General features: G+C 46.6%; 1 protein-coding gene across 1 annotated transcript; it reads left to right on the top strand.

The window, feature by feature from the left end:
* Positions 1-22,620: 22,620 nt before the first annotated feature.
* On the top strand, positions 22,621-24,600 carry abt1 (activator of basal transcription 1). The gene is made up of 4 exons (XM_041858034.2): positions 22,621-22,757; positions 23,050-23,386; positions 23,492-23,667; positions 23,874-24,600. Exons 2-4 carry the CDS (start codon positions 23,086-23,088, stop codon positions 24,252-24,254), a joined length of 858 nt encoding a protein of 285 aa, XP_041713968.1. The 5' UTR covers positions 22,621-22,757; positions 23,050-23,085; the 3' UTR covers positions 24,255-24,600.
* The last annotated feature ends 204 nt before the right edge of the window (positions 24,601-24,804 follow it).

Genomic DNA, 24,804 nt, shown 5'->3' with positions numbered 1-24,804 from the left:
TCAGAATTGCCGTCATAATCATTGGCCTGTACAGAGAATTAAGTCAAAACCAAATCCCCATCTCGATCCATGGATTAGGAAAGGGACGATTTAGCTAACTAGCTACCGCAAGATAACAACACAAGCAGACCAGAAACAGACATGTTTTTCGGACAATTACGTTTTGCTTTGGATGTGATTTGATTGGCGTGAAGCCAAATCAAAACTGGCTTCCTTTGAGGGGCGTTTTGCTGTGCCAGGACAACCCACAGTTGAGCTCAGCTCAACGCTGATTGGCTAATTCTTTTTTTATCAAGGGAGGTGAAATGCTTGCTGGCATCAATCAATCAAATGCTACGGGGGCAACATGTCATACTCTTTTGGTCCAGACAGCATCAGATACATGGGCTACACATACTGAGACAGAGGGGCTCTGTTTCTCTCGCTAAGATGATTTCTCCGTTGATATTCAGCCACTTGCGAATTGAAGGGAAATTATGAAAACACAGAGAGATTAAAGATAAATTATATCATCATTTGTATTTTATTATTGGTCAAATATTTTGGGAAGCCTGGCTTCCCTTGGCATCCATAAATACACGCCACTGAACATTCATCAAATTGCCTGCACAGTTCGGATTGATTGATTGATTTTATTTGCCAGTAAAAAAAATACATGTGTACACAAATATAATATAATGGACAGCCTCTCCTTGAAAATTTGTCCCACTACAGTATTTATTGGCTTTAAAAATATATATATCTGCAATTAACAGCTAAGGGAAACCCTGTCAAATTTTCCCATCAGAGTTGTGTTTCCATCAAATTGACTTGTTGCAGATAAAAGTGTGTGCTTGAATACCTAGTGCACATAAAAATAACATTTGAGGTTAAATTCCCATGTACTTAATAAAAAATCCAAGTGAAATGGGTTTCCATCACATTTTCAACCCTAGGCCTACTTATGGTTTTGTCACTAAAAATGTTACGTAGGTGTCACGTTCGTTGAAGGACGGGTCAGACCAAGGCGCAGCATGATTTGCATACATGTTTATTTTAACTGAATAAACACCACGACAAAACAATAAACGAAACGTGAAGTCCAAGGTAGTACACAAAACATACCTTAACAAGGAACAAGATCCCACAACTAGACTGTGCCAATAGGCTGCCTAAGTATGGGACCCAAACAGAGACAACGAGCGACAGCTGCCTCTGATTGGGAACCACACCGGCCAACACAGAAATACACATACTAGATAAAATAAACATAGAACATACACACCAAAGAATACACACACCCTGACTCAACATATAAGAGTCCCCTGAGTCAGGGCGTGACAGTACCCCCCCCAAAGGTGCGGACTCCGACCGCACAACATAAACATAACAGGGTAGGGGCCGGGTGGGCATTTCGCCTCGGAGGCGGATCCGGCTCGGGGCGTGACGACCTCTCACTCTCCGCCTCCCTGTTTCGCCCCTGGGCTGGTCTGGACCTCGCCGTGCTACTTCCCCTCTCCTTCCTCCCACGATTCGCCAGGCCCTGTCTGGACCCTGGTGTGGGAGACCCCGAACCTGGAGAGGGGCTGACGTCATGGTCTGGACTGGAGCCGCTGACCGGAGCTGGACTAGGCACCGGTGGAGCGGACTACTCTGGCTCCGGAGTGGAGCCGCTGACCGGAGCTGGACTGGACCCCGGTGGAGCGGACTGCTCTAGCTCCGGAGTGGAGCCGCTGACCGGAGCTGGATCAGGCACCGGTGGAGCGGACTGCTCTGGCTCCGGAGTGGAACAGCTGACCGGCACTGGATCAGGCACCGGTGGAGCGGACTGCTCTGGCTCCGGAGTGGAGCAGCTGACCGGTGCCGGACCAGGCACCGGTGGAACGGGCACGGGCCGTGCCGGACTGGACAAACGCACCACTGGTCTGGTGTGAGGAGCAGGCACGGGCCGGACCGGACTAGGAACACGCACCACTGGCATGGTGCGAGGGACAGGAACGGGCCGGGCCGGACTGGCGACGCGCACCACTGGCTTGGTGCGAGGAGCAGGAACAGGCCGGGCCGGACTGGCGACGCGCACCACTGGCTTGGTGCGAGGAGCAGGAACAGGCCGGGCTGGCGACGCGCACCACTGGCTTGGTGCGAGGAGCAGGAACAGGCCGGGCCGGGCTGGCAACGCGCACCACTGTCTTGGTGCGAGGAGCAGGAACAGGCCGGGCCGGGCTGGCGACACGCACCACTGGCTTGGTGCGAAGAGCAGGAACAGGCCGGGCCGGGCTGGCGACGCGCACCACTGGCTTGGTGCGAGGAGCAGGAACAGGCCGGGCCGGGCTGGCGACGCGCACCACTGGCTTGGTGCGAGGAGCAGGAACAGGCCGGGTCGGGGTGGCGACGCGCACCACTGGCTTGGTGCGAGGAGCAGGAACAGGCCGGGTCGGGGTGGCGACGCGCACCACTGGCTTGGTGCGAGGAGTAGGAACAGGCCGGGCCGGGCTGGCGACGCGCACCACTGGCTTGGTGCGAGGAGCAGGAACAGGCTGGGTCGGGGTGGTGACGCGCACCACTGGCTTGGTGCGAGGAGCAGGAACAGGCCGGACCGGGCTGGCGACGCGCACCACAGACTTGGTGCGAGGGGCAGGAACAGGCCGGGCCGGACTGGCGACGCGCATCACAGGCTTGGTGCGAGGGGCAGGAACGGGCCGGGCCGTACTGGGAACACGCACCACTGGCTTGGTGCGGGGAGCAGGAACGGGCCGGACCGGACTGGCGACACGCACCACTTGCTTGGTGCGAGGAGCAGGACTGGGTTCCTTTATTAACCCCCGCTCCTTCTGCTGCCTAACCAGCTCCTCTCGCCATGCCTCTACTCTTTCCTTCTCCCTTTTAGCCTCCTGTAGCGCCTCCCTCTGACCGAATAACTCCTGCTCCCTCTGAACCAATAGCCCCCGTAACATGGTGGCCTCCTCTCCTAACCCTCAGATCCGCCCTTTAACGGCCTCCTGCTGCCTCGTCGTCCACACCGTGTGCCCCCCCCCAACATTTTTCTTGGGGTTGCCTCTCGGGTCTCCGTCGTCGGCACTGTTGGCGCCGTTTCTCCTCTCCTTCCTGGGCATCCTCCTTCATCGCCCTCCGATAACGGACGGCCTCCTCCTCCGTAATTCTCCCCCAACCGAGGAGGACATCTACTAACGTAACCTCCTGTTGAGTCCCAGGCGTTTGCTCCTTCTCGGCACGCTGCTTGGTCCTTGTTCGGTGGGATCTTCTGTCACGCTCGTTTAAAGACGGGTCAGACCAAGGCGCAGCGTGATATGCATACATGTTTATTTTAACTGAATAAACACCACGACAAAATAATAAACAAAACGAAACGTGAAGTCCAAGGTAGTACACAAAACATACCTTAACAAGGAACAAGATCCCACAACTAGACAGTGCCAATAGGCTGCCTAAGTATGGTCCCCAATCAGAGACAACGAGCGACAGCTGCCTCTGATTGGGAACCACACCGGCCAACATAGAAATACACATACTAGATAATACAACATAGAACATACACACCAAAGAATATACACACCCTGACTCAACATATAAGAGTCCCCTGAGTCAGGGCGTGACAGTAGGTATAGCGAATGTGCCCACTCTGGTATTGGCACATGAACTCTAGTCAACAGCTCGCAGGTACAGTGCTAATACATGATTAAATTATTATGGAAAGAAGTGTGAAGATTATTTGTTTTTGTCAACTGGCAGCCAAGCATCGATCATCATGTCACCAGAATAAGATTCTCAATATTTATTGAAAGGAGCATCAACCTCATCACTGTGCACTTTTACCACCCTGTGAAGTTCATCATCATTTATTTAATCTGTAGCCTAATAAACTGCATGCTTCCCCATGGTGTGGTGACATTTTTTATCAGACATGTAGGCTACTTTACTCGCATAAAAAGGTTGGATGGAAGCCTGGTTAATGTCAAGCCATTTTGAGGACGCTGGAACTATATTGTGGATGAACGTGTGCATGCCTACAGGAGACGTTTGAAGTAGCGTAATCAGATGAAAACATTGTGACTGGTTGTGTTTATGCCATATATAAAAGGTAATACATTAAAAAGTTAAATGATAAATATTTAGGCTACGTTGAAGCGTTAGGTTCTAGGTACGCGAGGAATAGCCGCTCGGATTGGAGATGAGGCAGAGCATGTGTTAAGCTTTCCTAAACCACTGGACCTACTGGTAGCATAGGATATATTTAGCATATACCACATTATTATAGGACGACTTGGGAGAATGATGATCTGAAACAGACAGGGCATCTCAGCATCAGAAGTAAAAGATACAGCCACACTGACCTGCTACTGTGCCTTTCTAGACCTTAGAAACGGTGGAGAGTAGACCCACAACGGATCCAAATCGAATGAAACATTCAAATCACAGGACTTTTGCGCTGTTATTGAAATTACATTTTCACTGCAGCCTAGAGTAGAATGTTGTACTCACTTGAAAACAATAATGCAATTATTCATTACATTGTGGTGTTGAAGGCTAGTCTACAGTCGTGGTCAAACGTTTTGAGAATGACATAAGTATTGGTCTTCACAAAGTTTGCTGCTTCAGTGTTTTTAGATATTCGTGTCAGATGTTACTATGGTATACTGAAGTATAATTACAAGCATTCCATAAGTGTCAAAGGCTTTTATTGACAATTACATTAAGTTTATGCAAAGAGTCAATATTTGCAGTGTTGACCCTTCTTTTTCTAGACCTCTGCAATTCGCCCTGGCATGCTGGCAATTAACTTCTGGGCCACATCCTGACTGATGGCAGCACATTCTTGCATAATCAATGCTTGGAGTTTGTCAGAACTTGTGGGTTTTTGTTTGTCCACCCGCCTCTTGAGGATTGACCACAAGTTCTCAATGGGATTAAGGTCTGGGGAGTTTCCTGGCCATGGACCCAAAATGTCGATGTTTTGTTCCCCGAGCCACTTAGTTATCACTTTTGCCTTATGGCAAGGTGCTCCATCATGCTGGAAAAGGCATTGTTCGTCACCAAACTGTTCTTGGGTGGTTGGGAGAATTTGCTCTCGGAGGATGTGTTGGTACCATTCTATATTCATGGCTGTGTTCTTAGGCAAAATTGTGAGTGAGCCCACTCCCTTGGCTGAGAAGCAACCCCGCACATGAATGGTCTCAGGATGCTTTACTGTTGGCATGACAAAGGACTGATGGTAGCGCTCACCTTGTCTTCTCCGGACAAGCTTTTTTCCGGATGCCCCAAACAATCGGAAAGGGGATTCATCAGAGAAAATGACTTTATCCCAGTCCTCAGCAGTCCAATCCCTGTACCTTTTGCAGAATATCAGTCTGTCCCTGATGTTTTTCCTGGAGAGAAGTTGCTTCCTCGCTGCCCTTCTTGACACCAGGCCATCCTCCAAAAGTCTTCACCTCACTGTGCGTGCAGATGCACTCACACCTGCCTGCTGCCATTCTTGAGCAAGCTCTGCACTGGTGGTGCAGCTGAATCAACTTTAGAAGACGGTCCTGGCGCTTGCTGGACTTTCTTGGGCACCCTGAAGCCTTCTTCACAACAATTGAACCTCTCTCCTTGAAGTTATTGATGATCCGATAAATGGTTGATTTAGGTGCAATCTTACTAGCAGCAATATCCTTGCCTGTGAAGCTCTTTTTGTGCAAAGCAATGATGACGGCACGTGTTTCCTTGCAGGTAACCATGGTAAACAGAGTAAGAACAATGATTTCAACAATGATTTCAAGCACCACCCTCCTTTTAAAGCACCTGTGTTAACGAGAGAATCACTGACATGATGGCAGCTGGTCCTTTTGTGGCAGGGCTGAAATGCAATGGAAATGTTTTTTGGGGATTAAGTTCATTTTCATGGCAAAGAGGGAATTTGCTATTAATTGCAATTCATCTGATCACTCTTCATAACATTCTGGAGTATATGCAAATTGCCATCATAAAAACTGAGGCAGCAGACTTTGTGAAAATTAATATTTGTGTCATTCTCAAAACTTTTGACCACGACTGTAGGTAAGATCATTGTATTGTCATTAACAAGATCAACAGAGGAGATTTTTGAGCTGTGTGGCTCATGTCTTCACTGTTCTTTCATGTGCAATGATGTACCTGACCTCTACGCTACCTATCAGCTAATACTATTTGTTCTAGTCGATTCATATAAAAAATTTATGCAGCTTTCAATGTTTTTATGTTATGTATGATTGCTAGTTAGTTTATTGCAGATCTGGACAAACAATCCACCTACTGTACCACTATTGTCACTATGAATGGTGGATAGAGGGCAGGATAGACTATTAGACTGGTAGACTACACTGACCTGGGCAGGATTTAAGCATTAGTTCTATAGGCTATGTTTGATAACAGTAGATTAAGGTATAGCACTACACAGTATAAATACAGAAGTGTATAAGGATAATCTCATTTTTAAATCAGATGTATGTTGATAGAGCTCGGTGTGCTTGCAATGGCTCATACATAAGTAATAGAAGCATTGTATTTTTAAAGCCACAGAGAAAGTTTGAAGCGGCTGACGCCATTAAAGTTGTGTGTGCTCTGGAAACTGCATTTATATTGAAAACAGCCTGGTGCTTAAGATGATCTTCACAACTGTCTTCAGGATAAGTTCCCTCCCCAAATGCAAACTTTCCCAACCCTGATGCACAGTATGTACAGTTGAAGACGTACGTTTACATACACTTAGGTTGGAGTCATTAAAACTGTTAACAAACTATAGTTTTGGCAAGTCGATTAGGACATCTACTTTGTGCATGACACAAGTAATTTTTCCAATTTTGTTTACAGACAGACTATTTCACTTATAATTCACTGTATCACAATTCCAGTGGGTCAGAAGTTTACGTACATTAAGTTGACTGTGCCTTTAAACAGCTTGGAAAATTCCAGAAAATGATGTCATGGCTTTAGAAGCTTCTGATTGGGCTCCCGAGTGGCGCAGCGGTCTAAGGCACTGCATCTCAGTGCTTGAGTCGTCACTACAGACCCCCTGGTTCGATTCCAGGCTGTATCACAACCGGTCGTGATTGTGAATCCCATAGAGCGGTGCACAATTGGCCCAGCGTCGTCTGGGTTTGGCCAGTGTAGGCCGTGTAAATAAGAATTTGTTCTTAACTGACTTGCCTAGTTAAATAAAGGTAAAAATAAAATAAAAAAATCTTCTGATAGGCTAATTGACATCATTTGAGTCAATTGGAGGTGTACCTGTGGATGTATTTCAAGGCCTACCTTCAAACTCAGTGCCTCTGAGTCAAAATCTAAAGAAATCAGCCAAGACCTCAGAAAATAAATTGTAGACCTCCACAAGTCTGGTTCATCCCTGGGAGCAATTTCCAAATGTCTGAAGGTATCAACAATAGTACGCAAGTATAAACACCATGGGACCACGTAGCCGTCATACCGCTCAGGAAGGAGACGCGTTCTGTCTCCTAGAGATGAACGTACTTTGGTGCGAAAAGTGTAAATCAATCCCAGAACAACAGCAAAGGACCTTGTGAAGATGCTGGAGGAAACAGGTACAAAAGTATCTATATCCACAGTAAAACGAGTCCTATATCGACATTACCTGAAAGGCCGCTCAGCAAGGAAGAAGCCACTGCTCCAAAACCGCCATAAAAAAGCCAGACTACGGTTTGCAACTGCACATGGGGACTTTTTGGAGAAATGTCCTCTGGTCTGATGAAACAAAAATAGAACTGTTTGCCCATAATGATCATCGTTCTGTTTGGAGGAAAAAGGGGCAGCTTGCAAGCCGAAGAACACCATCCCAACTGTGAAGCACGGTGGTGGCAGCATCATGCTGTAGGGGTGCTTTGCTGCAGGAGGGACTGGTGCACTTCACAAAATAGATGGCATCATGAGGAAGGAAAATTATGTGGATATATTGAAGCAACATCTCAAGACATCAGTCAGGAAGTTAAAACTTGGTCGCAAATGGGTCTTCCAAATGGACAATGACCCCAAGCATACTTCTAAAGTTGTGGCAAAATGGCTTAAGGACAACAAAGTCAAGTTATTGTAGTGGCCATCACAAAGCCCTGACCTCAATCCTATACAACATTTGTCGGCAGAACTGAAAAAGCGTGTGCGAGCAAGGAGGCCTACAAACCTGACTCAGTTACACCAGCTCTGTCAGGAGGAATGGGCCAAAATTCACCCAACTTATTGTGGGAAGCTTGTGGAAGGCTACCCAAAACGTTTGACCCAAGTTAAACAATTTAAAGGCAATACTACCAAATACTAATTGAGTGTATGTAAACTTCTGACCCACTGGGAATGTGATGAAATAAATAAAAGCTGAAATAAATCATTCTCTCTACTATTATTCTGACATTTCACATTCTTAAAATAAAGTGGTGATCCTAACTGACCTAAGACAGGGAATGTTTACTACGATTAAATGTCAAGAATTGTGAAATACTGAGTTTAAATGTATTTGGCTAAGGTGTATGTAAGCTTCCGACTTCAACTGAATCTACTTTTCAGCCTGCTTCAGTGCATTGGGCTACTGTACAAGTGATCTTTGTGATGTTTAAAAGGTTTCACTAGATTGTGCCCTTGAGTCCTCTTTAACATGTTCATTCTGCAATCACACTTTGTTCGTGTTTTCTATTCATAGCAACACCATAGCCTTTGAAAGTGTTTATGGACCTTTTATGGTATCCCGTTGCTATGCAACTGGGTTTGATATTAGTCTAGGTATACTGACAGATACACTGACAGGGATCCTAATACTCCTATTGGCTTAGAAGAAATCCATATTTTAGGTTGTTGCCTCGTAAAATTGACTCGTTCATGAAATGAGGTACATTTGGGTGAAGGATTGTCATTATATAGCCTACACCACTGAGTATACGAAACATGAAGAACACCTGCTCTTTCCATGACATAGACTGACCAGGTGAAAGCTATGATCCCTTATTGATGTCACTTGTTAAATCCATTTAAATCAGTGTAGATGTATCAGAGGGAGTATGGGCAAGACAAAACATGTAAGTGCCTTTGAACAGGGTTTGGTAGTTTATTTATTTATTTTATTTAACCTTTATTTAACCAGGTAAGCCAGTTGAGAACAAGTTCTCATTTACAACTGCGACCTGGCCAAGATAAAGCAAAGCAGTGCGATAAAAACAACAACACAGAGTTACATATGGGGTAAAACAAACATAAAGTCAAAAATACAACAGAAAATATATATACAGTGTGTGCAAATGTAGCAAGTTATGGAGGTAAGGCAATAAATAGGCCATAGTGCAAAATAATTACAATTAGTATTAACACTGGAATGATAGATGTGCAAGAGATGATGTGCAAATAGAGATACTGGGGTGCAAATGAGCAAAATAAATAACAATATGGGGATGAGGTAGTTGTGTGGGCTAATTTCAGATGGGCTGTGTACAGGTGCAGTGATCGGTAAGGTGCTTTGACAACTGATGCTTAAAGTTAGTGAGGGAGATAAGAGTTTCCAGCTTCAGAGGTTTTTGCAGTTCGTTCCAGTCATTGGCAGCAGAGAACTGGAAGGAATGGCGGCCAAAGGAGGAGTTGGCTTTGGGGATGACCAGTGAGATATACCTGCTGGAGCGCATACTACGGGTGGGTGTTGCTATGGTGACCAATGAGCTAAGATAAGGTGGGGATTTGCCTAGCAGTGATTTATAGATGGCCTGGGCCAGTGGGTTTGGCGACAAATATGTAGTGAGGACCAGCCAACAAGAGCGTACAGGTCACAGTGGTGGGTAGAATATGGGTAGTAGGTGCCAGGTGCACCAGTTTGTGTCAAGAACTGCAATGCTGCTGGGTTTTTTACACTCAACAGTTTCCTGTGTGTATCAAGAATGGTCCACCACCCAAAGGACATCCAGCCAACTTGACACAACTGTGGGAAGCATTGGTCAACATTGGCCAGCATTCCTGTGGAATGCTTTCGACACCTTGTAGAGTCCATGCCCTGACGAATTGATATACTCAGTGTATATAACCAATATTCAACGGATTGTAATCGTCATATCAATAATATATTTTACTTCCTGTATTGCATGACAGTGAGACCTAGAACCAGTCAATATTGACATCTGGACATAGACCCAATTAGTCTGTTTCAAGTGTTATTACATTGTAGCCATTTAGCAGACTCTTATCCAGAGCGATTTAGGCTTAAGTGCCTTGCTTCAGGGCACATAGACAGATTTGTCAACTAGTCGGCTTGAGGATTCAAACCAGCAACCTTTCGGTTACTGGCCCAATGCTCTTAACCGCTAGGCTACCTGCCACCACACTACATAGAGTTCCCTTTACCCAAACCAGCTGCATCAATTATTCATTTAAGAATAATCAACTTGCATGATCATCTGCAAAGTATGGAAAAGCCTTGTACTGAATGTAATGTATGAGAACACTTCCTGGCCACCTACATTCATTCTGTGACTACTAGTCTACATACAGAAAAATAGAGAGATTTAGTGGTTTTGACCAGTGTTTTGACCAAAGTGGTCTTAATTTATTAGATTTAGCCATTATGGAGCTTCAGCCATATAACACAGTAACTCAGCACTAATGAATGATGATCAGTGCCTTGCGCCTGCCTCCATCCCATCTCAAGCAGTGAAATAACTCCCAACACAGAGCTTCCGTACAGCATATCCTCCCTCCTGCAACGCAAAGCACTGCTGAACTCTTGAATGAGTGGGCGACCGACAGGACATGCTCTGTGATGTGCTTTAAGATCAATGACTTGGCTCTATCCACAAGCAGCATCTGGTCCAAGCGGATGGCAACGCTGTAAAGTGGAGTGAGCCCGTCAGGCTTGCTGTGGTGTGTAGTGTACAACCCTGGCTCAGGGGCTGTCTCTTGGCCAGGAGCATGGAGCCTCTCCTCTCACCTCACGGACAGGCCGGGCTGCCTGCCTCAGAACAGGGTGTGCAGGGTGCCAGCAATAGGCTAAGCCTTGAAGTACCAGGGCATGACATCCCATCACTGCCATCACACAATGGAGGTTAAAGAACAAAGCCATCCTGGAACAGGATTCAAAGTGATTATTTTACACCACCCATATTTCTATTTGATGTCTGGACATTTTTCTTATTTCTATTGAACAGGTTTGAACAGCAGGAGCAAAATCTACTGACAGTATCAGATTGATTCCTGGGTTTATGATTTGTTGCACTGCACAGTGTATGTTTGGGTTGCAGCATTTAAACAGGGTTTCTTTTTCATGACATTGACATTACAGTCTATTTGCTACCATGCAAAACCAAGATGCCAGCACTTTCGTATTTCCTTAGGGCAGGACATTTATATAACTTTCAGATGTATTTAACTTTGGTATGATTCCATACAGCTCCCTTTTGAAAGCAGTATGCATGCGGAGATGAAAACCTTGGCTGCCACACATTATGCATATATCTCAGGGAGAACAGTACCGCCTGCTGCTCATTAGCACATCTGTTTTTCCCCCTCAATCAATATTTAAAAACTGTAAATAAATCATTAGTGCCAGGAGCCTCTGGGCACCTTTGCATTTTCACTGTAAATGAGAAGGGTGGCACTCTCCCTCCCTCCCTCCCTCCCTCCCTCCCTCCCTCCCTCCCTCCCTCCCTCCCTCCCTCCCTCCCTCCCTCCCTCCCTCCCTCCCTCCCTCTCTTTCTCTCTCTCTCTCTCTCCCTCTCTCTCTCTCTCTCTCTCTCTCTCTCCCTGTCTCCCTCCATCCCTGTCTCCCTCCCTTTCTCCCTCCCTGTCTCTCTCCCTCTATCCCTTTCTCTCTCCTGCTATTGTTGATCTCAGCGGTGTGTGTCACCTTTGAAATGAGGGCTCCTCAGACACACCTAATGGGTTGTGAGAGGCGCTGGCTGTGGTGTACTGAGGGTGTGTGTGTGTGTGTGTGTGTGTGTGTGTGACTCTAACTGGTGCTGTCACAAGGATCTAGACAGATGGCTCAATGTTTATCTCATGTTGTTAGATCTCCAGTCAGAGATGCACTTTGATGTTTACACCGTCATGGCCACAGCTTTCAGTCCCGTTTCACCCAGGGTTTGAAGAATACACTTCAACTCTCTCCAGTTTACTCTGGGCTTTGTTCTCTGTGAGAACAAAACATATCAACCACTACCCAGGGACCTCCACACTACTTCTTGTTGTAAATATTTACTGTTGTTAAGAGTAAACAATTTGCTGTGATACAGGCTTTTCATATTAAAATAGTGCCGCTGCCGCATGGCCCTCTCAAATGAATATTTGCACGCGAGTGGAACATACTGGTGCATTACTTTTTACTTTCTTATCGAGACAATGCTTCTCTGAGCCATCCATCTATTTTTTAGGGCTCCAACTAAACGAATGTCAAATTTAGCAGTGAGTTAGTCGTTTTGGTACGACAGCCATCATCTGTGATTCAACACTAGCGTTAGTCAACTACAATATCTACAAATACACCTTTCCTGTCTTAGAATTTGTTATGCTTTGTATCATAATCTAATATATTCTATTTCCTCCTCGTAATTCCGTAATTCTTCAAACCCTCATGTGATATACATTGTCGTTTGAAACTGTGCCCTGAAATAATGTCTGGCAGCAATAATCCACCATGCCTCCTCTCTGTTCTTCCCCCTGTTTCTCTCTATCTGCTTGTCACAAGTGATTCATACCATGCTAATTTTAACGCTGTTTTGTTTGTGTACAAATTTGGTGGACAGTGCCCTGTCAAATACATGTTTGAAGCTGTCATTCATCCAGCAAATCAAACAGACAAAAAAAAAAACATACTCTGCGAGGCATTTCCGATCTGTCACACAGCACTTCACTTCATATTTCTGTGTCTAATTACGAACAGTCTCTGAACAAATGACTCATTGAGCATATTCTGCAATGTCAATTTTCAATTTTAGTCCAGGCAATATGTGACACATTTTAGGTTATACGTTCACTTTTTAATAAAAGCATGAAACTTGGTACACTTGTACAGTTTGAGGCCCTGAACATTTTCAAATATGGAGGCATCACAAAAATACCTCCCCCATAACCAAATCATGTATTTTGCGTCATATCTTCTGAACCAAACATTAAATCACAGAAAAGGTGATGTCTACCCCTATGTTTTGATGGTCAATGATTACAATTATGATATGCACAACATCAGAAATGACCCCTGGCAGCAGTGGCAGCCATTTTGCTATTCCGACATAAACGGACAATGTATTTTCCGTCATATCTGATGAACCAAACATGTTAACAAAGAAAAGGTGACGTCTACCAGTGGAGGCTCCTCAGAGGAGGAAGGGGAGGACCATCCTCCTCAGTGAATTTCATAAAAATAAAAATAGTAAAACATTTAAAAGCTTCTCCTTTTTAGATAAAAATATGTATACTAGACATAATCACATGTCACTAAATAACTGATGAAAACACACTATTTTGCAATGAAGGTCTACAGTAGCCTCAACAGCATTCTGTAGGGTAGCACCATGGTGTAGCCAGAGGACAGCTAGCTTCCGTCCTCCTCTGTGTACATTAACTTCAATATAAAACCTAGGAGGCTCATGGTTCACACCCCCTTCCATTGACTTACACAGTAATTATGACAACTTCCAGAGGACATCCTCGAACCTATCAGAGCTCTTGCAGCATGAACTGTCATGTTGTCCACCCAATCAAAGGATCAGAGAATGAATCTAGTACTGAAAGCATAAGCTACAGCTAGCTAGCACTGCAGTGCATAAAATGTGGTTAGTTGACTCAAAGAGAGAGAAAGACATTATTTGAACAGTTTTGAACAAATGTATTTATTCCAAAATGAAGGAGAAGCAAGAGAGAGACAGAGAGACAGATTTCATCATTATTTTTCCATTTCAGTTTCATTTACTCAGATAGCAAATGTAGCCTACTCAAACACCCAGCTTAAATAGAGGGATGCTATGTTAGCTAGCTGGCTATGACTATCCAACACAACACTGGAACTCTTCCAAGTCAAGGTAAGCTTTTGGTTTTACTAATTTATTGCCACCGGGGCCCACCGGTGTAAGTGCTAAACTGCTTACTGACTGTACACTGTAACGTTACTGCATGATTGTAGCGGGTTTACTAACACATTAGTTATATTAGCTATGTTGTCTATGACGTTACTTTAGCTAATATGGTGACAATGATGTAAGCTGTATGTAGTTATTTCGCCTTGGTCACATACAGCTGATGTGTTGTGCATTGAAGTCCACAAGCGAAGGGAAAAGGTGAGAGGAGGAGAGCGCATAGATGTGAGAAGGAATACAACATGGCTGCTATGAAACATACCAGAATTGTCCAATAGAAACTCTTGTTTGCAACTGTTGGACTAAAGATTACACCCTATATCAGCACATTTTTCTCTCGACCTGTGTGCACCTACATTGTAAACTTTCGTTCATAGGCTAGGTTGTATCAACCTCATGAGTATAGGGAAAATTCAAGTATCATGTAGTAGCCTAAACCTATCTCTGTTACATTTAACTGGGTGAATGGAATATGAATTATAGTCATCCAATATGCTGAAATATAAATAAGGCCATGCTCATGAAGAAAAAATATCGTCCTCCCTCATCTTAAACGGCACTGGCCGCCACTGATGTCTACACCTATGTTTTGATGGTCAAGGATTACAATTGTGCCCTGTACAACATCATAAATAGTTCAGATGATTATATAATGGTGGACTGCCATGGTAAGCCATGGGAAGAAATCCAATGAAATCGTGGTTTCTGACAACGTACATCATAGAATATTATTTCTGTGGCATACTGAGCCACACAGTTGTCTGCTGCTGTCTTCTTGCCGCTGGTTGTGAATGTAGATACTGTGTGACACTGTGTAAATTCATGGAACACAAGAAGTGCCTTTGATTTGTCTGGACCCAGGGACTTGGTGATTTCATGGGGACGAATGTACCTCCAGTGCTTGTCGGTCCCAAATGCCACCCACCACTCCTCAAATTATATTTCAGAAGATAAGATTTCTATTCTGGAGCACTTTACAATTCTCCTTAACGATTGCACTAACAGTCAAGATAACATCAATCAATCTCAATTTGAGATGTTCATGAAGTTTGCAACGCCAGGGTTGTGGGTTCTATTCCCACGGGGGACCAGAATGAAAATGTATGCACTCGCTAACTGTAAGTCGCTCTGGATAAGAGCGTCCGCTAAAATGACAAAAAAGAAAGAAAAAAAGAAAGGAACAGAAAAGGAGCAAATCCTCCCACAAATGATGCTTTGGTTCAGCACATCAAAATCAATGAATACAAATGTTATTTATATAGCCCTTTTCACAACAAGGATTGTCCAGAAACTTATTCCGCAGTAGAAATCCCGATCAGGCCTGTAGGCGATGTCATAGCGACATTAGCTATCTAAGCTCATGTGCGGAAACACGCCATCGGGTCTAACGGTCGTGTCCTGCCAGACTGCGCACGTGCAAAGGCACTCCTTTGATATAAAGGTATTTTTCAAAAAAATGATAACATTTTGTTGTGTGCAACAGGGTGTCCATTGAATGCAAGCTTCACAAAAAATGTAATTGTTAAACATGTATAGCCTGTCTATCTATGGGTAACAGGGTTGACGTGTTATGCTCGACCTGCTCAGTTTCCCACCACAAAACACCAGAAAATGGCCAAAAAGAGTAGAACCAGCTCATCTGCTTTTACGCTATGATTTTACTATTAGACGTTCAATGTTTCTTTTGAAAAAAGTATTTTAAAAGGAATAGTTTCACCGTTTTACCATATTAAAATGGCTCTTTAGCAAGTCTTAATTCAAATAAAAAATCTGATATATTGAATTCTCCATGTGGCCTATATTAAAGGGCACTTTATTTACTATAACTGTCACGATCGTTGACTGATGAAGCGGACCAAGGCGCAGCGTGATAAACGTACATACTTTATTCAGTACTTAACACGAACAAAAACAACAAACGAAACGTGAAGTCCTAGGTTAACACAAAACCTTAACGGAACAAGATCCCACAAATACTAGTGCAACACAGGCTGCCTAAGTATGGTCCCCAATCAGAGACAACGAGCTACAGCTGTCTCTGATTGGGAACCACCCTGGCCAACATAGATCAACACGATCTAGAAACAAAAACATAGAACACAAAACATAGAAAATCCACACCCTGGCTCAACATATAAGAGTCCCCAGAGCCAGGGCGTGACAGTACCTCCCCCCAAAGGCGCGGACTGCGACCGCGCCACACAAACACAAGAGGGTAGGGGCCGGGAGGGCATTCCGCCTCGGAGGCGGATCCGGCTCCGGGCATGACCACCACTCTCTCTCCACCCCCCCGTTGCACCCCTGATCTGGTCCCGCTGGCCAGAGCCGGACTGGACACCGGTGGAGCGGATTGCTCTGGCTCCGGAGTGGAGCAGCTGACCGGTGCCGGACCAGGCACCGGTGGAACAGGCACGGGCTGTGCCGGACTGGACACACGCACCACTGGCTTGGTGCGGGGAGCAGGAACGGGCCGGACCGGCTGACGACGCGCACCACTGGCTTGGTGCGGGGGTGCAGGAACGGGCCGGACCGGGCTGACGACGCGCACCACTGGCTTGGTGCGGGGAGCAGGAACGGGCCGGACCGGGCTGACGACGCGCACCACTGGCTTGGTGCGGGGAGCAGGAACAGGCCGGACCGGGCTGGCGACGCGCACCACAGGCTTGGTGCAAGGGACAGGAACAGGCCGGACCGGGCTGGCGACGCGCACCACAGGCTTGGTGCGAGGGACAGGAACAGGCCGGACTGGGCTGGCGACGCGCACCACTGGTTTGGTGCGAGGGGCAGGAACAGGCCGGACCGGGCTGGCGACGCGCACCACTGGCTTGGTGCGAGGGGCAGGAACAGGCCGGACCGGGCTGGCGACGCGCACCACAGGCTTGGTGCGAGGGACAGGAACAGGCCGGACCGGGCTGGCGACGCGCACCACAGGCTTAGTGCGGGGGGCAGGAACGGGCCGGACCGTACTGGGAACACACACCACTTGCTTGGTGCGAGGAGCGGGACTGGGATTCCTTCTAAACCTCCGCTCCCTCTGCTGCCTAACCAGTTCCTCTCGCCGTGCCTCTACACTCTCCCTCTCCCTCATGACCAATAGCCCCCGTAACCTGGTGGCCTCCTCTCCTAGTCCGCAGATTCGCCCTGTAGCTGCCTCCTGCTGCCCCGTCATCCACGCTGTGTGCCCCCCCAAAACATTTTCTTGGGGTTGCCTCTCGCGTGTCCGTCGTCGGCGCGGTTGGCACCGTTTCTCCTCTCCTGCCTGGGCATTTACCTTTGCCCATGGCCCTCTGCCCGCGAAAATCTCCTCCCAAGACCACAATTTGCCCACCTGCGACATCGCCATCTTCTCCTCCTGGGCACGCTGCTTGGTCCTCTTATGGTGGGATCTTCTGTCACGATCGTTGACTGATGAAGCGGACCAAGGCACAGCGTGATAAACGTACATACTTTATTCAGTACTTAACACGAACAAAAACAACAAACGAAACATGAAGTCCTAGGTTAACACAAAACCTTAACGGAACAAGATCCCACAAATACTAGTGCAACACAGGCAGCCTAAGTATGGTCCCCAATCAGAGACAACGAGCTACAGCTGTCTCTGATTGGGAACCACCCTGGCCAACATAGATCAACACGATCTAGAAACAAAAACATAGAAAACAAAACATAGAAAATCCACACCCTGGCTCAACATATAAGAGTCCCCAGAGCCAGGGCGTGACAATAACGGGCTTTTAAATGTAATATTGGTGCACAATTTCTACTTCAAATATCAAAGGGATGCAAAAGGTACTCATTTGGTGGGACTATCCTTGAAGTAGTGGAAAAATGTCCATGATTGTAACAATCTAAATAAGTATACCATAGAATCTCAGAATCTTCCAGAGTGACACAATGCATACTACCAAAGCCTTCTTGAAGTCTATGAAATAAAAAGTTAAAGTGGGGGGGGGGCAGACATCCATCCTTGTTCGTGCAGAATCCTGCTTGCTCCTCCCTTACCGTGGTGTCAATGGCTGATTCCATGCATACATTTTCAGTAAAGGAGAATAATAAAGTGTTGATTTCGCAAATCTCCTAAATAGGGCTTCACTTTAAAGTATTATGTTTCTCCCCCTCTAATTTTCAAATCAACAACAGAAATAATATTCTATGGTGATTTCATTGGATTTCTTCCCATGGTTTACATTTACATCATTTAGTAGAGGGGCTAGCAGGCCAGAGGTGGATGAACGTAGTGCCCTCATTTGGGTGTAGGGTCTGATCAGAGCCTGAAGGTAAGGAGGTGCCATTCCCCTCACAGCTCCGTAGGCAAGCACCATGGTCTTGTAGTAGATGCGAGCCTCAACTGGAAGCCAGTGGAGTGTGCGGAGGAGCGGGGTGACATGAGAGAACTTGGGAAGGTTGAACACCAGACGGGCTGCAGCGTTCTGGATAAGTTGTAGGGGTTTAATGGCACAGGCAGGGAGCCCAGCCAACAACGAGTTGCAGTAATCCAGACGGGAGATGACAAGTGCCTGGATTAGGACCTGTGCCGCTTTCTGTGTAAGGTAGGGTCGTACTCTGCAAATGTTGTAGAGCATGAAACTGCAGGATCGGGTCACCGCTTTGATGTTAGCGGAGAACGACAGGGTGTTGTCCAGGGTCACGCCAAGGTTCTTTGCACTCTGGGAGGAGGACACAATGGAGTTGTCAACCGTGATGGCGAGATCATGGAGCGGGCAGTCCTTCCCTGGGAGGAAGAGCAGCTCCGTCTTGCCGAGGTTCAGCTTGAGGTGGTGATCCGACATCCACACTGATATGTCTGCCAGACATGCAGAGATGGATTCGCCACCTGGTTATCAGAAGGGGAAAGGAGAAAATTAATTGTGTGTCGTCTGCGTAGCAATGATAGGAGAGACCATGTGAGGATATGACAGAGCCAAGTGACTTGGTGTATAGAGATAATAGGAGAGGGCCTAGAACTGAGCCCTGGGGGACACCAGTGGTGAGAGCACGTGGTGCGGAGACAGATTCTCGCCATGCCACCTGGTAGGAGCGACCTGTCAGGTAGGACGCAATCCAAGAGTGAGCAGCGCCGGAGATGCCCAACTCGGAGAGGGAGAGGAGGATCTGATGGTTCACAGTATCAAAGGCAGCAGATAGGTCTAGAAGGATAAGAGCAGAGGAGAGAGAGTTAGCTTTAGCAGTGCGGAGAGCCTCCGTGACACAGAGAAGAGCAGTCTCAGTTGAATGACCAGTCTTGAAACCTGACTGGTTTGGATCAAGAAGGTTATTCTGAGAGAGATAGTAGGAGAGTTGGCTAGAGACGGCACGCTCAAGAGTTTTGGAGAGAAAAGAAAGAAAGGATACTGGTCTGTAGTTGTTGACATCGGAGGGATCGAGTGTAGGTTTTTTGAGGAGGGGTGCAACTCTCGCTCTCTTGAAGACGGAAGGGACATGGCCAGCGGTCAAGGATGAGTTGATGAGCGAGGTGAGGTAAGGGAGAAGGTCTCCGGAAATGGTCTGGAGAAGAGAGGAGGGGATAGGGTCAAGCGGGCAGGTTGTTGGCCGGCCGGCCGTCACAAGTCGCAAGATTTCATCTGGAGAGAGAGGGGAGAAAGAAGTCAAAGTATACCATGGCAGTCCACCATTATATAATAATCTGAACTGTTTATCGAGTTGTACATGGCATCATTGTAATCATTGACCATCAAGACATAGGTGTAGACATCACCTTTTCTATGTTATCATGCTTGGTTCAGCAGATATGACGGAAAATACATTGTCCAGTTATGGCGGAATAGCAAAATGACCGCCACGGCCGCCAGGGGGCGTTTTTGATGTTGTGCATGGTATCATTTTAATCCTTAACCATCACAACGTAGGGGTAGACATAACTTTTTCTGTGATTTAATGTTTGGTTCAGGAGATATAATGCAAAATACATTATTTGGTTATGGCGGAATGGAAAATGGCTGCCACGGCCGCCAGGAGACATTTTTCCAATGCCTCCATATCTGAAAATATTCAGGGACCCAAACTGTACAAGTGAACCAAGTTTCATGCTTTTATGAAAAAGTTCACATCATTTTCACATATGCCTGAACTATTTGGATAAATTATCCAAATGAATAATCTGTTTTCTGGCATGGTAATGTGGAATGACTTCAATCAATAGATAATATCCTAAGCCCAGTTGTGAGGAATCTGGTATTGACTTGGACCCCCAGCACATAGCCTAGCAGGCAGCTGTCACGATCGTCGAACAGAGATGAGGACCAAGGCGCAGCGTTGCAGGCAAACATACTCTTTATTAGAGACACGATCAAAAACCACAAAACGAAAACGTGACAGTTCACGGTCTAACACAACAGACTCGAAACAAGATCCCACAAACTCTGTGGGGAAACAGGCTGCTAAAGTATGGTTCTCAATCAGAGACAACAAGCAACAGCTGAATCCCGTTGCCTCTGATTGAGAACCACACTGGCCAACATAGAACAACAATACTAGAAAGTGAAACCTAGAACAAAACACAGACTTTACACACCCTGGCTCAACATATTAGAGTCCCCAGAGCCAGGGCGTGACAGTACCCCCCCCTAAAGGCGCGGACTCCGACCGCGCCCACCAAATACCACAGGGGAGGGACCGGGTGGGCACTCCGCTTAGGCGGCGGATCCGGCTCCGGGCCTGATCCCCGCTCCCTCTCCAACCCCCCAAAGTATCCCTGGTCCGGTCTGGCCCCGCTGGCCGGAGCTGGACTGCACACTGGTGGAGCGGATTGCTCTAGCTCCGGCGTGAAGCATCTGACCGGTGCCGGACCAGCCACCGGTGGAACAGGCACGGGCCGTGCCGGACTGACGACGCACACCACTGGCTTGGTGTGGGGAGCAGGAGCGGGCCGAGCCGGGCTGGACGCAAACGCACCACTGACTTGCTGCGGGAGCAGGAGCGGGCCGGACCGGGCTGACGGGCGCACCACTGACTTGGTGCGGGGAGCAGGAACGGGCCGGACAGGGCTGACGACGCGCACCACTGACTTGGTGCGGGAGCAGGAATGGGCCGGACAGGGCTGACGAAACGCACCACTGACTTGGTGCGGGGAGCAGAATGGGCCGGACTGGGCTGGCGACGCGCACCACAGACTTGGTGCGGGGAGCAGGAACAGGCCGGGCCGAGCTGGCGACGCGCACCGTAGACTTGGTGCGAGTAGCAGGAACAGGCCGGACCGTACTGGGAACACACACCACTGGCCCTCACGTGGGGATCAGGAACAGGCCGGGACCGGACTGGCAACACACGCCAGTACCTCTCGCCGTGCCTCTACATCCTCCTTCCCCCTGGTGACCAGTGACTCCCGTAACCTGGCGGCCTCCCTGCCCCGTCGTCCACGGCGTTAGCCCCCCCTAAAAAATGTATGGGCTTCACTCCTACCCGTGGACCAGGTCTCCATGCTTCTCGCCAGCCTTTCGCCCTTCTGCCTCCACGTCAAGCCCCTCTCTTCCTCACATGGCTTGACCCAGTCGAGGAGGCGAAGGAGATCCGCTAGAGATCTCTCAGGCGATGGCTCCTGGACTTGCTGCTTGGTCCAGTCTTGGTGGGATCTTCTGTCACGATCGTCGAACAGAGATGAGGACCAAGGCGCAGCGTTGCAGGCAAACATACTCTTTATTAGAGACACGATCAAAAACCACAAAACGAAAACGTCAACATGACTGACACAATCAACTTGACTGATGTCGATGTTCCCAATTTAACAAAGGGCGAGAAACTCATGAAATAAGGGGAGAAACCCGAAAAACGATTTCAACTCTTCCGTCTTCCATCTTTATGTAACGGCATTCAATATGAAACATACCATCTCTCCTTCCTCCCTGGAGAATGCATCTTTGGTGTTCAGGGTTATATTTAAAGATAGACAGACCACTGACAGGGTTGCAGAGCAGCACTTAGTAAGCCCAAGTCATCCTGTTTAATAATGCAGGAACACACATGCAACAGGCACATGGCCATGCATATTAAAGCACCAGTGCAGCCCTGCAAGAAAGAACACCAGAGAGGATGGGAGAGGGTGGTCTGGGCTATTCTCTATCTTTACATTGAGACATTTTCTCCCTGTGAACATTTCTTTAGGTCATGTCTCACATGTAGTCTTCTCCCGAGGCTTCCATCTGCAAGCTAGACTGTAGACTGCAGGTTCTGCAGACAGTGCTCTCTTTAACTCTGGCTTTGAGCCTCAGTTAACCTTGCATTTTATAGTGAGTGAGGTCCCAGATCAAGTTGCCTCAAAGGGTGATAGGATACTTTTTCTTTCTGGGAAACTTTTACTGGCTATAGTGGATGTCGTTGTAACAAGCATAACCCGCGCAATGTATCGAGTTGTTCAAGATCAAGTTGTATACTACTGTCATCACTTTGAGTGTCATCGTCACAGCCGGTGCATGAAGTGAGACCCAACATTTTACTCTCCCTTGTAGCAGTTGGTTCTAAATTCGTTCTCGGTGTAATGTTGCCACCTTTTGTTCTAAAAGTGTACTGCACCGGAAGTATTGATCTTCTTTCTGCCATACGTCATCACACTTCCTGCGCACGTGTAGTCCACATTAATTGTAGTTGTGTTCCTAGGTAGCTAGCTAGCTCTATGAATAGCTTATTTTAGTTACTTATCAATGTATTGATCATCGTATTCGAACTTCGAGGCGAGGCTGCACGGTAAGTTGAGATCAACAACTTTGACGTAAATGTAAGAAACGCTTGTGCAAAGCGTGACTAACCCACATGCTAGCCACTTAGCTAGCTAGCTAGCTAACGTTACCCAGTGTCAGCAGGCAGTGCCTATCCTACGGCTAGCTAGCCTCTATCTATGTTCGGATGACGGAGCGTAGAGGCTAACGGTTAGCTAACTGCTATGTTTGTTTTTGCTACAGCTCTCTGCAAAAATGACCACATGTGATCTGATAATATGATTGTCCTGAACCCATTTATCAACATAAATCTATTCCAGGCCATCTGATCTGTCTGGACACGTGAGGTGGAGAGGATGAACATCGAGGAGAATAAAGTAAAAGAGCATATGGCTGATAATGATGATGAAGAGTCTGGAGAAGTGCCCAAGATTGAATCAGATGAAGGTGAGGATGACGACAACCCAGAGGATGATGATGAGGAACTTAAAGAACAGGCTGAAGGCGATCCCAAAGAGGAAAAGGTGTCAATAGGCAAGAAGTGTCTGCCTGGAATAGTGTATTTAGGTCATATACCACCAAGACTGAGACCCAAGCATATGCGCAACATGCTGAGTCTGTACGGGGAGATTGGAAGGATATTCCTACAGCCTGAAGGTAAGACTGCACTCACTCTGCATGTTAAAATCAACCCTGACACTGTCTGACAGGATTTCAATGTTTTGTCTCAATCATCATTACAATGTTATCTGTTGTCCTCAGACCGGTCTGTGAAGAGGAGGAAGAAGAAAGCAGGCTCCAAGGCATGCAGTTTCACTGAGGGCTGGGTGGAGTTCAGGGACAAGAGAGTGGCCAAGAGAGTGGCAGCTAGCCTCCACAACACACCGATGGGCGCCCGGAAAAGGAGCCGTTTTGTCAGTGACCTCTGGAACATCAAGGTATCTCAATTTTCTCTTCAATGATCTCTGTGTGGACATTTTAGTGTAACTACATTTAACTTTGGTAGTTTAAAGCACTGTCGTAACACGCATGCCACACGTCCCTTATTAATAGAAACTTTAATACCAACATTTATTTTATTTTTGTTGAAATTTTTACTGTCAGAATAATTATTCTGACTCTAATTGTCCATTTTATTGTTCAGTACCTCCACAGGTTCCAGTGGTGTCACCTGAGTGAGCGACTGGCCTATGAGATGACTGTGCTCCAGCAGCGCCTCAGAACTGAGATCTCTCAGGCCAAACGAGAAACCAATTTCTACCTGGCCAACGTGGAGAAGAGCCAGAACATGGACAAACTGAGGAAGAAGAGGGAGCGGAAGGGTGAGAAGATAGAGGAGAAGACGTGGGACTTCACCCAGCGACGTACAGAGGATGAGATCCAGATGAGTCGCCTCCGTAAACAGACCATGTCCAAGAAGAACCTGCTGAAGGCCCAGGACAAGGCCAGGGACATACAGCAGAAGTCCCAGTCGAACGTCTCTCTGCTGGCCAAGATCTTCAACAGCAGCAAAGCCAAGGACTGAACCCATCCCAGCAGTCTTGGCAAACACAGGATCCCAGGACTTGTCTCATTCAGTATCACAATTAGAGCATCCTTTTGCCCCTGACACTTGCTGGTGTTGTGAGCGACACTGAGAAGATGGGCTCTATCCAGACACATACAGACTCACAGGGAAAAATAGGGTTTTCTCCATCGGTGTAATTTGATTATAATTGTAGGAGAGACTTGGACAGGTCCTCTTTTTGATTTAATGCATTGCAAACTATAAGCTATGATGCAGTAATAATATTTTCAGCATCATGGAAAACACGTGCTCATACTGTATGTGCTATTTGTAAACATTTAGTAAAAATATTTAATGGAAATAACTCAATCATTATTTCATTTAATTAGTGTAAAGATAAACACAAACCATACATACGCTGAACAAAAATATAAACGCAACATGTAATGTGTTGGTGCCATGTTTCATGAACTGAAATAAAAAATCCCAGAAATTTTCCATACGCACAAAAATATTATGTATCTCAAATTTTGGCAACAAATTTGTTTACATCCTTGTTAGTGAGCAT

Source organism: Coregonus clupeaformis, chromosome 30 (assembly GCF_020615455.1).
Source record: "Coregonus clupeaformis isolate EN_2021a chromosome 30, ASM2061545v1, whole genome shotgun sequence".
NCBI classification, from domain to species: Eukaryota; Metazoa; Chordata; class Actinopteri; order Salmoniformes; family Salmonidae; genus Coregonus; species Coregonus clupeaformis.
Note: the sequence above shows the minus strand (reverse complement) of the source record. Positions and strands in the feature narration are given on the sequence as shown.

Excerpts from the sequence above, each read along its gene's own strand:
- abt1 (XM_041858034.2), top strand. The coding sequence starts at position 23,086 with ATGAACATCGAGGAGAATAAAGTAAAAGAGCATATGGCTGATAATGAT. Across the intron at positions 23,387-23,491 it reads GATATTCCTACAGCCTGAAG|ACCGGTCTGTGAAGAGGAGG; the intron begins GTAAGACTGCAC and ends TGTTGTCCTCAG. Across the intron at positions 23,668-23,873 it reads GTGACCTCTGGAACATCAAG|TACCTCCACAGGTTCCAGTG; the intron begins GTATCTCAATTT and ends TTTATTGTTCAG.